The 16,638-nt window shown below is 41.3% G+C and overlaps 1 protein-coding gene across 2 annotated transcripts in view; it reads right to left on the reverse strand.

Moving 5' to 3' along the window:
• Positions 1-3,663: 3,663 nt before the first annotated feature.
• Positions 3,664-16,638, reverse strand: part of TEKTIP1 (tektin bundle interacting protein 1) — a 34,633-nt gene continuing 21,658 nt past the window's right edge. Inside the window, exons 1-3 of one of the 2 annotated variants that reach the window (XR_012750868.1) lie at positions 12,209-12,449; positions 11,070-11,195; positions 3,664-5,059 (exon numbers count right to left, since the gene is read on the reverse strand). Coding sequence is in view for 1 of the 2 variants with exons in the window: in XM_075337793.1 (XP_075193908.1) it covers positions 5,025-5,059; positions 11,070-11,195 (161 nt within the window). In the remaining variant the exon portion in view is untranslated. Of the gene's footprint in view, positions 5,060-11,069; positions 11,196-12,208; positions 12,450-16,638 lie in introns of those variants that run through there. The other variant, XM_075337793.1, reaches the window with a different exon arrangement.

Genomic DNA, 16,638 nt, shown 5'->3' on the forward strand with positions numbered 1-16,638 from the left:
CAGAACTAGCGTCTGCGGGACTCTGGGGGGTCCTGATCCGAGCTTGACCGCCAACTGTTACCAAACATCGACTTTCAACAAGAGGGGCAAGGGGGCCATTTAAAATGATATCATTTTAAAAACTACACCCCTTGAAATATTTAGAACTGCATTCAGAAAGTTCAACCTTTCTTATGCTTGACAGGAGTTAAAAAATACATTATTGCAAATAAAATGTTTTAGCCTCAAATTTTTAATTTTCAGAAGAGGAAATGCATCTCAAAATGTGTTGCGCTGCTTTTGCTGGCCGAGAATCAAGAGGGATGTTGTGTCCAATTTGTCTGCATGTGCCACCTGTGCGCGCTCAAAGCCATCTCACTCATCCTTCGAGATGTTTGCAGCCTTTTGAGTGTTCCAAGTCAAACTTGGACAGACATTTCCATGGATTTTATTACGGATCTACCTTCCTCTGCTGGTAACACAGTCATTTTGGTGGTGGTGGATAGGTTTTCTAAGATGAAACATTTTATCACTTTACTGTCGTTACCTAATGCCAAGACTTTAGCCCAAAAATGGTAATTCTGGTGGATTTCCTGATCAAGAATGCGTTGAATTAACCCGCTTTGCATTATATTTCTCCTGGATGTGTGTCATATCTCCAGCAGCGCAGTGGTAGATCCACATTTTACAGTGTTCCTAAGCGGCTTTAAGACCCTTAGCCCAGGTGTTTTTATGTGAAATTGTTAAACTCAATGGAGTCCCCTCTAATATTATCTCTGATAGAGGAACCCAATTCATTGCCAATTTTTGGAGAGCTTTGTACTCTCAGCACTCAGTACTCTCTCTGAAGATAGGACCTCGGTATATTTTTCTGTACAAAATCACACCAATCATAAATCATGTTGCTTTCTGCCTGGTGTTACCGGTATCTTACAAAATCGTAATGTTTTCCATAGATCTCTGTTAAAATAAAATATGTGGTTTTGGGAATCCTTCTTCCCTTACCTCTGCCTCCAGTCCTAGTCGATGGGTCATTAGAATTTCAGGTGTCCAAAATCATTGATTCTCGTTCTGTTCACCATTCCTCACAGTATTTGGTTCATGGGTGAGGTTATAGCCCTGAGGAGGACTTGGTTACAAGCCTCAGATATCCATGCTGAGTGCCTAGATAGGGCATTCTATCACCTTTATCCTGAGAGACCAGGTCCTGAGGGTCCAGAGGCCCCTCTTTTAGCGAGGGGTACTGTCACACGGAGTTATGCACAAACTGGAGAAAGACTGAACTCAAAGTGTGTTAAGGAGTCAGTGAAAGGTGGTGGAGGAAATATCATGATTTGGGGAATGTTTTCGGCAGCAGGAGTTGGACCTCTGATACAGCTGAATGGCAGAGTGAATACAAGTGTCTATCGGAACCATCTTCAACAACATGTTCCTTGCGTTCATCACTCAATCAGCCAGCAATTTTCATGCAGGAGAATGCCCCCCGTCAAACCAGCAAAATGGGTAAAGCAGTTCCTTCAAACAAAAAACATTGAAACAATGAAATGGCCAGTCCAGAGTCCTGATCTAAACCCAATAGAAAACCTCTAGAAAATCCTTGGTGACAAAGTTACGGCCAGAAACCCACAACAGTCAAAGAACTGTGGAAGAGACTGGAAGAGTGGACCAAAATCAGTAGTGATGTCCTGTGGCCGCAGTTGTGCTGAAGTCATTCAAAGCAGAGGCTTGTACACTTCAAATTGATTGGTGACTGTTGTTGCCTTCAGAAAATTTACTTATCTTTCTTTGTGCTACAGTCATTGTTGTTCTCTAATTATGATCATCACGATTTAGGCAAAACAAAGGTTTTATATTGATAAACTTTGGATCTTTTGTAAAACACAGTTCTGCTGGCATGGTGTACCCCTTACAAAAAACCTTCAAATGTTGATCAATGTAGATTACATTATTTCTGAAAAAAGCAAGTGATCACACATTGTTCTCTAATTTTGATCTCCAGTGTATTTGAAAACATTTGCAACTCTATGATGCGCCTCAGATGGCAATGCCATAATTGCAGTAAAACAAAAATATATTTGCTGCAATTTAAAATAATAAATAAAATAAATATCACAGCAGAATGATGGGGTTTTGCCACAATTTTTGTATATAGGATAGATATGTTTTAATTCCTTGCCACCACAGATAATTTTTGTTTTTGCCTTTTTTTTTTTCTTCCCGTCTTCCAAAAGTCAGAACCTGTTTGTGTTTACCATGCACTTTGCCATATCAGGACATGTTTTTTTCCTGAGACAAATTTTACTTTGGAATGATAACATTAATTTTACTACACAATATACTAGAAAACAAAAAAATTAATTCCAATTGCAATGAAATGGTGAAAAAAAAATGTTATTTTTTTCATTGTTTTCTGGTTTAGTGTTCATTGTGCAGTAAAATTGGCTTGGTAAGATGATTTTTCAGATCAATAAGGTTATTGCTATACTAAACAAACTTTTTTTTTTTTCGGGACCGGACTTGAAGTTGAAGTTGAGTCCGGATGCCAAACACCATAAAGGTTTATGTGGACATGAACTTGTGTGCTTTAAAATGGTGTTAGTAAGGGCTAGGGGGTTGAAAAAGTAAGAAATATTCACTACTTCCCCCGCCCACCCTCTGTGACAGCATCTGTGATTGGTTGCAGTCAGACTGTTGGTGTCTATGATTGGTTGTGGAGTGCAGAAATAAATAATTGAATAAAATGGAATAGGGTTCCAGTGCAGATAAAGCAGAGGGCTACAGCCTGCAGCCCCCAGCTGTGTGCATTATTTGGCTGTATATTAAAATACAAGTAACCCTATGCAGCTTTGTTTTAATTATTTAAATAAATAAATAAATGTTAAAAAATGACCCCCCCATTACTAACCTATAAGTAAAACAAAATAAAACACATAATACAGAGAAAAATCCTTTATTAAAAAAAAAAAATAAATCTCCCTCTTTTGCCAATTTATTAACCACCACAACACCTCTACAGATCCATCATAATCCACATAAGGTCCCACGACAATACCAGCTCTACTATATCTAAGGCCGCAGTGTGCGGTCACATTAGAAAAAGTGACCACTCACTGCGCTATCAGGGACGAAGCGGTGATGTCACTGAGTTCACTTTACATCAGAGCTGGGGTTCCCAAGGTAACACAGCTGTAACCTCAGGTGAACTGAGCTCTGGTGAACCCATTGAACTCAGTGACCTTATTGAAGTCAATGGCTGATTACAGGATTACTCTATGTGTACACGTTGAGTATTTGATTGCAGACAAAAAAAAACGCACCAAAAACGTGATGTAGTTTGACTCGTTTTTGGTGAATTTTTAATGCAGCTTCAGTGAGTTTTTCTGCCAGGGTATGCAGATTTGGTGCAGAAATATCTACAACCAAATTCTCAATGTGCGCACATCACTTAATCCAGTAATCTGAGGTGAGGTCACTGATTTCAATGAATTCATCTCAGGTCAGTACACCTTAGGTCACAGCTGGGGTACCATTAGAACCCCCAGCTGTGACCTCACTGACGTCACCACTCACATCTGAGGCTCCGTCAGTGTGTCCCTAAGGCCACAGTGTGCAGTCACGTTTTCTAGTGTGACCGCGCACTGAGACCTCAAATGCAGCAGAGCTGGGATCATCGTGAGACCTCGTGTGGATTACATCAGACCTGCAGGGTTGTTTTGGGGATTAATAAATTAGAGAAAGAGGGTGTTTTTTTAAATAAAGGATTTTTCTCTGTGTTTTGTGTTTACTTCTTTTGACTTATAGGTTTAGTAATGGGGTGTTCCATTGGGCTTGATGACAGCAGTCATTTTTTGACAAATCACAGCTGAAATTAACCCCTTGTATTACCCCCGATTGCCGGAATTGGCGTATTTAATGGATGCAACAAATCTGGGGTGCCTGCAGGCTGCTAATTTTTAGACTGGGAAGGGCCAAATAACCATGGGCTTCCCCAGCCTGAGAATACCAGTCCCCAACTGTTCTATTTAATTTGGCTGGGTATTTAAATTGGAGGAGACTGCACACCATTTTTTTATTATTATTTATTTAAATCATTTTTAAAAATCTGCATGGGGTTCCTCATATTTTGATACACAGCCAAGATAATACACACAGCTGGGGGCTGCAGCCTGCAGACGTCTGATTCATCTACGGTGGGTAACAATATACATGGGACTTTACACCATTTTTTAAAATTATTTATTTATTTTTACACTCCACAGCCAATCACAGACACCGACATGCCAGTAGTCTGACTGCAATTACAGACGTTGTCACAGAAGGTGGCCAGGGGAAGCAGTGAATGCGCATGAGAGTTAAATATTGGACCTGTAAGCAGCGTGACAGCTGCTAGGAGACTAGGCAAGTATAATTCTCCTGCTCTAATCCCCATTTTACTTCCTTTTAAAAAATTTTTTTACATTTTTTAATCTTTATCTGGGTGGCCAAACCAGAACTCATCACTAATAGCTACATAGCTACATTGCTGGATGGCCCAAACTACGATTTTGCAAGAAGAGACAAGTTTAACTCTGCAGCATTGGACAGGTGTGGGGGCACTGAAATTTAGTAAAATCCAGTGAGCCAGCTAGCTTCAGAGCAGCGCTCACAAGTTCTACAGTAAAGAGCTTTTAAGCATTTTGCTATTACCTTGCAGTCACTGAGAGACTGCAGAGGTGGCCAGTAACCTAGTCAGCGAGCAGTATATTGTTAAATAAGATTTTTAATAACCGGTACATTGAAAAGTTAATTGTTTTTATAGCCACTTTTCAATTTTACCCATTGAAGAAGATGAAACAACCAATAGTGTTTTCATTTTATCAAGCTGTGGCTCCATTCGCAGCCATGTTTATGTTCATCAGTAAAAATTGTGTTGAGAAACTAATTTCCTAATATTTATACCCAATGTGATTTTCACATTGTGAAATAAAGTTGTAAACAGCATCAAAATTTTTTAGGTAGTTTTACATCGAGGTTACAATGATGGACACATTGTAGATTGTACAGGATCACTTCTGAACGCCAAACTTGTGTCTGTTTACAACTGAAAAACAGAAGAACAAATTGTATGAATAAGCGCAGGTTTAATATCCAGTTCTATAAGATGATGTAAATATAAACAAGGTCATGCACAGCATATGTGATAACCTAGGTGGAGGACATATATGCTGGGTGTCAGTGTTATAGTGTAGGTGAGTAATATACATACATACATACATACAGTTAGGTCCAGAAATATTTGGACAGTGACACAATTTTCGCGAGTTGGGCTCTGCATGCCACCCCATTGGATTTGAAATGAAACCTCTACAACAGAATTCAAGTGCAGATTGTAACGTTTAATTTGAAGGTTTGAACAAAAATATCTGATAGAAATTGTAGGAATTGTACACATTTCTTTACAAACACTCCACATTTTAGGAGGTCAAAAGTAATTGGACAAATAAACCAAACCCAAACAAAATATTTTTATTTTCAATATTTTGTTGCGAATCCTTTGGAGGCAATCACTGCCTTAATTCTGGAACCCATGGACATCACCAAACGCTGGGTTTCCTCCTTCTTAATGCTTTGCCAGGCCTTTACAGCCGCAGCCTTCAGGTCTTGCTTGTTTGTGGGTCTTTCCGTCTTAAGTCTGGATTTGAGCAAGTGAAATGCATGCTCAATTGGGTTAAGATCTGGTGATTGACTTGGCCATTGCAGAATGTTCCACTTTTTTGCACTCATGAACTCCTGGGTAGCTTTGGCTGTATGCTCGGGGTCATTGTCCATCTGTACTATGAAGCGCCGTCCGATCAACTTTGCGGCATTTGGCTGAATCTGGGCTGAAAGTATATCCCGGTACACTTCAGAATTCATCCGGCTACTCTTGTCTGCTGTTATGTCATCAATAAACACAAGTGACCCAGTGCCATTGAAAGCCATGCATGCCCATGCCATCACGTTGCCTCCAGCATGTTTTACAGAGGATGTGGTGTGCCTTGGATCATGTGCCGTTCCCTTTCTTCTCCAAACTTTTTTCTTCCCATCATTCTGGTACAGGTTGATCTTGGTCTCATCTGTCCATAGAATACTTTTCCAGAACTGAGCTGGCTTCATGAGGTGTTTTTCAGCAAATTTAACTCTGGCCTGTCTATTTTTGGAATTGATGAATGGTTTGCATCTAGATGTGAACCCTTTGTATTTACTTTCATGGAGTCTTCTCTTTACTGTTGACTTAGAGACAGATACACCTACTTCACTTCAAGTGTTCTGGACTTCAGTTGATGTTGTGAACGGGTTCTTCTTCACCAAAGAAAGTATGCGGCGATCATCCACCACTGTTGTCATCCGTGGACGCCCAGGCCTTTTTGAGTTCCCAAGCTCACCAGTCAATTCCTTTTTTCTCAGAATGTACCCGACTGTTGATTTTGCTACTCCAAGCATGTCTGCTATCTCTCTGATGGATTTCTTCTTTTTTTTTTCAGCCTCAGGATGTTCTGCTTCACCTCAATTGAGAGTTCCTTAGACCACATGTTGTCTGGTCACAGCAACAGCTTCCAAATGCAAAACCACACACCTGTAATCAACCCCAGACCTTTTAACTACTTCATTGATTACAGGTTAACGAGGGAGACGCCTTCAGAGTTAATTGCAGCCCTTAGAGTCCCCTGTCCAATTACTTTTGGTCCCTTGAAAAAGAAGAGGCTATGCATTACAGAGCTATGATTCCTAAACCCTTTCTCCGATTTGGATGTGAAAACTCTCATATTGCAGCTGGGAGTGTGCACTTTCAGCCCATATTATATATATAATTGTATTTCTGAACATGTTTTTGTAAACAGCTAAAATAACAAAACTTGTGTCACTGTCCAAATATTTCTGGACCTAACTGTAGCATATAGAATTTGACAAAACTGGGTTTCTAGTATTTTGCATGATTATCATTAATAAAGACAGCACCAAGTTTTCTAGGCTTGGAATTAACAAGTTGTCGACATTTTACAGCATCTATCTTTTTCCATATGTCAAGAAAGACCTTTTTTAGAGCCTGGATGATGGCTGGAGAGTGATGCTCAACTTTTCGCGTCAGAATTTCCCATAGGTTTTTGGTTGGGTTCAGATCAGGAGATACACTTGGCCACTGAATCACTTTCACCCTGTTCTTCAGAAAAGCAACAGATGTGTGTTTTGGATCATTGTCATGTTGGAAATGTGCACATCTACCAACGGCACAGAGATCATGGTAGGATCTTCTCCTTCAACACAGAGCAGTACATCTGTGAATTAATGATATCATCAATGAACTGTTGCTCCCCAACACCCAAGCACTCATGCACATATGGACACTGACTCCACCATGTTTCACTGTAGGCACCATGCATCATGGTGGTGGCAGTATCCTTACAGGGGACTGCATAAATGCTGCTGGTGTAAATTATTTCAATGATTGTATTATAAATTCGCAGACGTACAGGTGCACCTCCACTCTGGTGTTTAAAGAAAATACCTGCCAGTGCCACAAGTGTCACTAGAATGGCAGCAGGACCATAGGGAACCAAATAAACATGAAATACTGTAATATGTAAACATTGAATATATAAAATTGGAGTTGCATAATTACTGTAAAAAATATGTTAAACAAATAGCTACTTAGTGCACAAATTGGCTCAAATTCAGCCCGGGAGAGCCATATAAGGTTTAGGTCCCAACCAAGGTGTTCACCTAGTTGCTGGCAGTTGGGATATCATGAATTGGCCAGTTTATGAGCTAATTACCTATTTTTTTTACCATAGTTTTGTTAGAAATAATGTAATTCCAATTTCAAATATTCAATATTTATATATTATGGCATTTCAAGTGCAACAGTATTTATGGGGGGGGTATATTGACTAGATTGCACCTGTTCACACTTGTCTTATTCTTGGAGTGGCTTGTCAGTTTTTTGATATACCAAGTATCTCTCTTGGTCTGAGTCCTATTGAATACTTATGGGGAATTCTGAAGAGACAGATTGTCATCACTCTCCATCCAGCATCCAGACACTAAAAGAGATCATTCTGTTCCCTACACCGATTAAGCGAGCAGCTTAGACGGTTACTAAAAGAGGACTTGACACCAGGTCCAAACTGACCCATTTATGCTTTACTATTACAGCTGCTCCCCTGATTATTATTTTTTTGTTTTAAATCTGTCATACGGCTCCGGAAATATGAGGATTTTTATTTATTGCTAATTTTTTGGTCTTTGCCAAAAGGGTGTGGCTCATAAAATTATCTGGAGGGGTGTCTTTAGGCTGTTAGTCATTATTACGCTTGTGATCTGCACCCATAAAAAGCAGTAAATAAAAAGATCCATACGTCTGGAGCCATATGTTAAATTTGGAAATAAAAGGGAATAATCAGAGAAGCAGTAGAAATAAAATAAAACTGGCCAGTGTTGACAAGGTCCTCTTCAGAATGCCCCTTTGCCAGATTCAGCAGACTTTCGTAATTTATCAGACAAAATACCAAATATGAGGCAGAGGATGATTGCTTTAATTCCTGGTAGTTCGAAATGATCATGATCAAGAAGTAGAGAGATGATATGACTATGTCTTTCAGAAGTAACAGAGAAAAAGGAGCCAGCACGATCTGAAATTGGCATGCATCATATAAAAAGTGTTCTGTAAGACATAGTTGCGCAGACATTTTGTGACTTTTGGCATTTTTATTCCAGTTCTGCTATCTTTTTGATAAGTGGGCAGATCTTACCAGGCAGTAGGCATTGCCTATTGTGGCATGAAAAATTAATCATTTTTTAACACCATGAAAGTGGCTTAAATGATAGTAGATCCACTAATCCATGGTGCACATTTCTTTCTCTGGTACACCATAGATGAAAGACACACTAATGAGTTTGCCGTATATTACTCCAGCACACCTTGGATAAAGACTGGTAAACAAAAAGCTAGTCTATCAGCCTTGTAAGACTATGTGTGAAATTGCTCAGGACTGGCATTTGTAACTAAAACACCAACCACGTTTCAAAATGTTGGATGAGAAGTTAGTGTAAAAGTGCAAAATGTAACGAAAAACTATGCACTATGCCATTTTACTTTGCTTAGTCAATTTTTCTGGAAAAAAAAAGGCTTGACCAGTAAATCTCAAGTAGATAGGAGATATATTACGCCTAGCATGTGCCTTTTGCAGATAAGAGGTCAAACCCTGGCCTGGATCGTCTCTGCTAGTCCGGGTTACACCCGAGGTGCACAGCTGCAGGATTAGCACAGCATAGATAGGCAGTCAGAACTTCTCAGTCTGTGGGTGGATGGGCTGGAAAGCTGAAGTGGGAAAACCATATCTTCAGTTCTAGGACCCCTGGTGTTCTCCATCGACAACTCGGCGAGGGACAGCTCATAGAGTACCACGACTTTCAGTATCACCTCTACGCTGATGATACGCAGATCTACCTTTCTGGACCTGACATCACCTCCCTACTAACCAGAATCACATAATGTCTGTCTGCTATTTCATCCTTTTTCTCTGTTTGATTCCTAAAACTGAACATGGACAAAACAGAATTCATTATCTTTCCTCCTCCTCACCCAACCACCTGACATATCCATCAATGTCAATGGCTGCTCACTTTCCCCAGTCTCACATGCTCACTGCCTGGGAGTAACTCTAGTCTCTGATCTCTCTGTCAAGCCACACATCCAACCCCTCTTCACCTCCTGCCGCCTCCAACTCAAACATATTTCCCGAATCCATACGTTCCTTTCCCAAGAAGCTGCAAAAACCCTAGTACATGCCCTTATTATCTCCCGCCTGGATTATTGCAATCTCCTGCTCTGTGGCTTCCCTTCTAACAGTCTCGTACCCCTAGAATCTATTCTAAACTATGCCGCCCAACTAATCCACCTGTCCCCCCACTACTCCCCGACGTCTCCTCTCAGCCAATCCCTTCACTGGCTTCCCATTGCTCAACGACTCCAGTTCAAAATCCTAACCATGACCTACAAAGCTATCCACAACCTGTCTCCTCCCTACATCTGTGACCTAGTCTCCCGATACTTACCTGCATGTAACCTTCAATCCTCACAAGATCTCCTTCTCTACTCCCTTCTCATCTCCTCTTTCCACCACCGCATCCAAGATTTCTACCGTGCCTCCCCATACTCTGGAATGAACTGCCACAACATATCAGGCTCTTGCCTACCTTGACAAGCTTTAAAAGGAAACTGAAGTCTCACCTCTTCCGACAAGCCTACAACCTGCCATAACCCTCAGTCTGATACAGCGCCGCACGACCAGCCCTACCCTCACCTACTGTATCCTCACCCATCCCTAGTAGACTGAGCCCTCACGGGCAGGGACCTTTCTCTTCCTGTACCTGTCTGTGTCCTGTATTGTTTAGGATTATTGTACTTGTCCCTATTACGTATACCCCTTTCACATGTAAAGCACCATGGAATAAATGTCGCTATAATAATAATAAATAATAATCTGAATGGACTGACATGTCCATGACCTTTGTTAAGCTGTTTGCCAAGCTGGACTTTTCCTTTGTATTCTGAAAAAGTAAGACTGTTTGTTATCAGTGTGAATAAAACACTGACTTTTTGGACTGAAAACCTGTGTGTCCCTCTTTACTGCGTCCCTGCCACTGCCTACCAGAGCTGAATCCCTACAGCGCATGAAAAACATCGGCCTGCACTCAGATGGAGAAAATAAGTTCTCCGTCTTCTCCACACTGTACATGCTCTAGGTGTTACATTGAGTGAAGGAGATGCCTAAGAGACGTGGCTTCAGCCCAGACAATGTGACTATTCACAGTAATTGTTCCACCCACATGACTAATAGTAGATGATTAGCATATAAAGCATGCACAGTAAATAAATAAATCACAAGTAAAAAAAATATTGTTTTTATAGAATTCAATATTATGCAGCTTATAAAAATAAGCATGATTCACAACTACTCAAGACCATAAAAACTAATTCTTTGGGGGCAGATGGCAGGTTAAAGCAATCAATAATTTCCATTTAACATATAGCTTACAGTATCTTTTGTTTTGGGGTTTTTTCTGCTTACCGTACTCTTTACCAAGGATGGGCTTATCCCTCCATATGAATGTGCCCCACCGAGCAGAGTCCTTTAGTTGCTGAGATGGCTGGATTGGGTCATACCATGCAGTCTCTCGAAGAAGCTGAGAAGCACCTGGAACAGTTATTTGTATATTTTACTATGACATGCAAAAGCACATTTCTAAATAACCCTGAATGGAGAGAATGACTTTGTCACAGTATAGCTAATAAAAACCAGGACTACACATGCTTCAGATATTGGCCCTAAAGGCAAAAATAGCTTGGGAGACAATTACCATATAGTTCACTTTACCGTTTTACATCCCAGTCTCAAGTTTTTTGCAGCCTTGTACAAGTTTTCCTCCAGATTTGCCCTCTAGTTAGCTAGCCATCTGTCCATCAACTCTGACAAGCTTCCCTGATCCTGGATGAAAAAAAGCATCCCCACAGCATGATGCTGCCACTGCAATATTTGATGGTAGGGATGGTGTTTTCAGGGTTATGTGCACTTAGTTTTCTGCCACTCATAGTGTTTTGCAATTAGCCCAAAAGGTTCTTTTTTTGGTCTCATCTGACCAGAGCATCTTCCTCCACATAGCATGTAGAGGACACAGCTAGCACATGGAAGAAGATGCTCTGGTCAGACAAGTCCAAAATTGAACTTTTTCAGCTAAATGCAAAATGCTTTGAGTGGTGGAAAACTAACACTGCACATCACGCTGAAAACACCATACCCAGCATCAAACATGGTGGTGACAGCATCATGCTGTGGGAATACTCTTCTTCAGCAGGGACAGGGAAGCTTGTCAAAATTGATGGGAGGATGAATGGAGATAAATACAGGGCAATCTTGAGGAAAATCTGTTAGAGGCTGTAAAAACTTGAGACTCAGGTACAGGTTTATCTTCTAGCATGACACGGATACAACCAGAGCTACAATGGAGTTGTTTAGATCAAAGCATTTTCATGTGTTTAAAAGGCCCAGTCAAAATTCAGACCTTAATCTATTTGAGAATCTGTGGCAAGACCTAAAAATTGCTGTTCACCGATGCCCTCTATCCAATTTCATGAAGCTTGAGCTATTTTGAAAAGATGAATAGGCACAAATTTCAGCCTCTAGGTGGTACAAAGCTGGTAGAGACTTACCACATAAGACTTGCAGCAGTAATTGCAGCACAAAGGTGGTCCTGCAAAGTATTGACTCAGGGGAGCTCAATACAAATGCAGGTCACAATTTTCAGATTTATATTTTGAAAACCATATATATCATGTCCTTTACACTTCACAAATACGTGCTTCACTTTGCAATGGAGCCCTTCATACTCTAGTACTGGTATCGGGATGTGCTTCAGAAGGACGACCGAGAGAAAAGAAGTCTGCAGAGACAAGGTGTGCATGTGAAATTTTGGACCAAATGGAGAAGAAAGGGATGAGAGCAACTCCAATCAGAGAAAACTTCATCTATAAAAGGGACCTGGATATGTGTTTATTTGTGATACTGACTTCTGTTTAATCAGTAATTCTTGAAAGGTCTGCAGCTTAAAGGCCACGTCACACTAAGCAACATCGCTAGCAACATCGCTGCTAAGGAACGACTTTTGTGACATAGCAGCGATGTTGCTAGCGATGTTGCTGTGTGTGACATCCAGCAACAACCTGGCCCCTGCTGTGAGGTCGCTGGTTGTTGCTGAATGTCCTGGATGTCATTTTTTAGTTGTTGCTCTCCCGCTGTGAAGCACACATCGCTATGTGTGACAGCAACAGAGCAACAACTAAATGTGCAGGCAGCAGGAGCCGGCTTCTGCGAACGCTGGTAACAACGGTAAACATCGGGTAACCAAGAAGCCCTTACCTTGGTTACCCGATATTTACCTTTGTTACCAGCGTCCGCCGCTCTCACGCTGTCAGTGCCGGCTCCCTGCTCTCTGCACACGTAGCCACAGTAAACATCGGGTAATTAATCCGATGTGTACTGTGGCTAGGTGTGCAGGGAGCCAGCGCTAAGCGGTGTGCGCTGGTAACCAAGGTAAATATCAGGTTGGTTACCCGATATTTACCTTAGTTACCAAGCGCAGCATCGCTTCCACGCGGCGCTGCTGGCTGGGGGCTGGTCACTGGTTGCTGGTGAGATCTGCCTGTGTGACAGCTCATCAGCAACCCGTGTAGCGACGCTCCAGCGATCCCTGCCAGGTCAGGTTGCTGGTGGGATCGCTGGAGCGTCGCTTAGTGTGACATCTCACCAGCGACCTCCTAGCAACTTACCAGCGATCCCTATCAGGTTGTATTGTTGTTGGGATCACTGGTAAGTTGTTTAGTGTGACTGGGCCATAATACCACATCCCAGCCTCTCCTTTATGTTGTTAAGGACATACTGGGAGTTGTACATACTGGGAGTTGTAGGTTAATGCTGTACAAATGTATATGGAGCGGACCTGACATTGCAATTGATTGCTGTACAAAGCTTGGTGATATTTTCATGTACTGACTGCGGGTCTGGTGATGTTATTTATGTTGTGATGAAAGTTCTGGAGCTATATTCATATATTGATGTTGGTTTAGGTGGTGTAATCATGTACTTATTGTGGCTTTGGTGCTGTATTAATGTACTGATGATTGTTGTGATGCTGTATTTCTGTATTGATAGTGGTCCTGATGCTATATTCTTATATTGTTATTGGCTCTGATACTTTACACATATAGCAATCCATAACTTGTCAGACAATATGATGGATGGCTATGGTAATAAAGTATTGTGCTTTCTGACTAGTTAATGATTACCTGTGACCTTTCACACTTTGCGGTAGTTTTTTGTATTTTTCTGCACAGATTTGTTGCGGAAATTATGCAATGTTTTACAGTACAAGCAAAGTGAATGAGATTTCTGAAATCTAAGGCATATTGTGCTTATGTTTTCCTTGCATATTAGCAGCAGAATACAATCTGCAGCATGGCAATTCTTGCAACATTTTTCCAGGGTATTTCTCCATACTGAGTGAGGAAACATACACAACAAAAACACATGTTCAACATGGCAAAAACACATATTTGAGTTTGTGCCAAAATTTGTTGCTGCAAATCCTAAATGCTGGTCAGATGTGTGTTGTAGAGCCTATAAAGACACATATGTTCAACCCTCATGTAATGATGTCAACTGTCCTAAACCCCTTCCTGGTATAATGTCCCCCATCCTGGTATAAATTGACCCTTTGTGTAATAATGTCCTAAATCCTGGGACCCATCCTGAGCTTCTTCCTGGTACAATGTCTACCGTCCTTGCCCTGGTATAATGTTTCTTATCCTTGGCTCTTCTTAGTATAATGTCCCGATGAACACCAAGTAGTAGATGACTGATCCCAGGTAATTTAGGACTTCAGGAAGCCACAACGCACGTTTCGTAGGGGTGATTTTCTTATCTTACCACACAGAACCTCACCCCCTTGGTGCTCACTGCAGCGCCACGTATATCCTCTTTTCCACCTGCTTAGTGGGTATGATACTTTTTACATTACATAGACTGGTGGACTTTAGTTACCATTTACCTTGCACAGTAATAGATATAATAAGTGGTATTTCAGAGACTTATGTTGATACACTTAGTCTGTAATTGTTCACCTGTTCTGGGATTTATATGTCATTATGTGTGTACCATTTGCCCATTACGTTCGGATTTGACATGAACTATCCGGCTGCTATCTAAGGAGTCTTTTTCTTGTAAGGAGTCTTTTTCTAATCTCAAAAAAAGTGAATGGAATGAGGAATAAAATGCCTCACATACATGCATGGGCATAGGATTTCCTGTGATTCTGTAATGATTTATTAGTGTAATCCTTTAGTTTAGGCTATGTGCCCACGCGACAATGTACCCGCGGATATATCATCAGGTACGTTCCGCAGGTTTCCCCCAGCAGCTCCCCGGAATCCGCAGCTATATATTGCTGCGGGATTCCAGCGAAATACCTGCGGTAAACCTGAGGACATTCGTGCGACTTACCTGCGGAAGTCCCGGCCTCTATCTCCATAGTGGAGGGCCAGGAATTCCGCAGGAATAATTGACATGCAGTTACATGCGGCTGCGGGACATCCGCAGCCTATTCCGCAACCGCACATACCACAGCATGGACACAGCACTCCCCATGTCCCATAGCACATGGGGAGTGTCTGTACTTGCTAAAACCTGCGTATTTATCTAGAAAATCCAGATAAATCTGCGGCAAAAATCCGGTACATTGTCCCATGGGCACATAGCCTAATATGTCCTTAGTGCAACTCGGCTCATAACTAAAAACTTCCTGGTGCTCCTGAGACCAGTACACGTCTTGTCAAGGTTTACTTTGCTTTACACACCTTTCCTGCCTCCGAATTTATACGTTGGAAATATATCTTATTCAAGAGATAATGGAATTCTCCTTGGATCAATTTTTATACTTATCATACTTGTCATGTGACAACTAGATTGTTTTCTTGCTTCTCTTAATAAATAAGGGGGTGTCGTTTTTCAATTAGCATTGAGAGAATCAGGAAGAGAAGCTAGTCAACATGTGACTGTGTATGCAAATCACTTTAAAATCACTTAAACTACTTAAATCACTTAAGCCATGTATAGAAGGGGGCGCCAAACTCAATTTTTACTCAGGGTACAGGAAAACCTTGATTTGCCTCTGCTTACTGTTAAGATTTGGTAGACCACAACTTGGTTACGGTTATCCAAGAAGAATGCAATAAACTGTTAAATAAATATGATATATTTCCAACGTATAAATTAGGAGGCAGGAAAAGTGTGTAAAGCAAAGTAAACCTCGAGAAGACGTACTGGCCTCAGGAGCACCAGGAAGTGTTTAGGTATGAGCCGAGGTGCACTAAGGACATATTAACTAAAGGATTACATTACTGAATCCACAAATTATCCCCTTGCATGTAAGTGGGGCATTTTATGCCTCATTCCATTCTCTTTATTTCAGAGCCTGTGAATAATGACTGTGTCACATAATTTATAATGTGTAACATGCTCATTATTTATACTGATTCTTTGCTTTAGATGAGCGTATGTTGACCTGTGTGCGATCTGTCGTGCACAATGACAGTGCATGGACCAATTGCAGCCAGTGTGTATATGAGCAATTTCCCACTTGCACTCATGGTCCACATTCAAGCATCACAGTATTCACTATTCTGACCAATTTTACAGACCAGAATAGAGCATTGTGAGGCAGTGACAGGGGTAATATTTGAAGACCGCTATGTGTCCCCCAGAATGTGTCTGGAAACCCTCTGAGTTTGCTATAGCTATTACTGGGAGTATAGCACAAAGGGTAACAGGGAGACAGATCCCTCCTCCCAGTCCAGGTTTTGTAGCAATCCTCATGTCCGGCATTTTCGTTTAAATCATGCAGAGCACAGCAGGGTGTGTCTCAGTTGAGAGCCAGGCTTGGTGAAGCTAACACATGCTGTGTGAGCTGGGCTGGCTCTGTGTGGAGTGAACACAGGCCAAGAGTGTGAGCCTAGGAGAACCTTACACAGATCCCTACGGTTAACGGGGTCCTAAGGTAACAAGACTTTTTGATGCAAAGAGTTTGTCT

Source organism: Anomaloglossus baeobatrachus, chromosome 1 (genome assembly GCF_048569485.1).
Source record: "Anomaloglossus baeobatrachus isolate aAnoBae1 chromosome 1, aAnoBae1.hap1, whole genome shotgun sequence".
NCBI lineage: Eukaryota > Metazoa > Chordata > Amphibia > Anura > Aromobatidae > Anomaloglossus > Anomaloglossus baeobatrachus.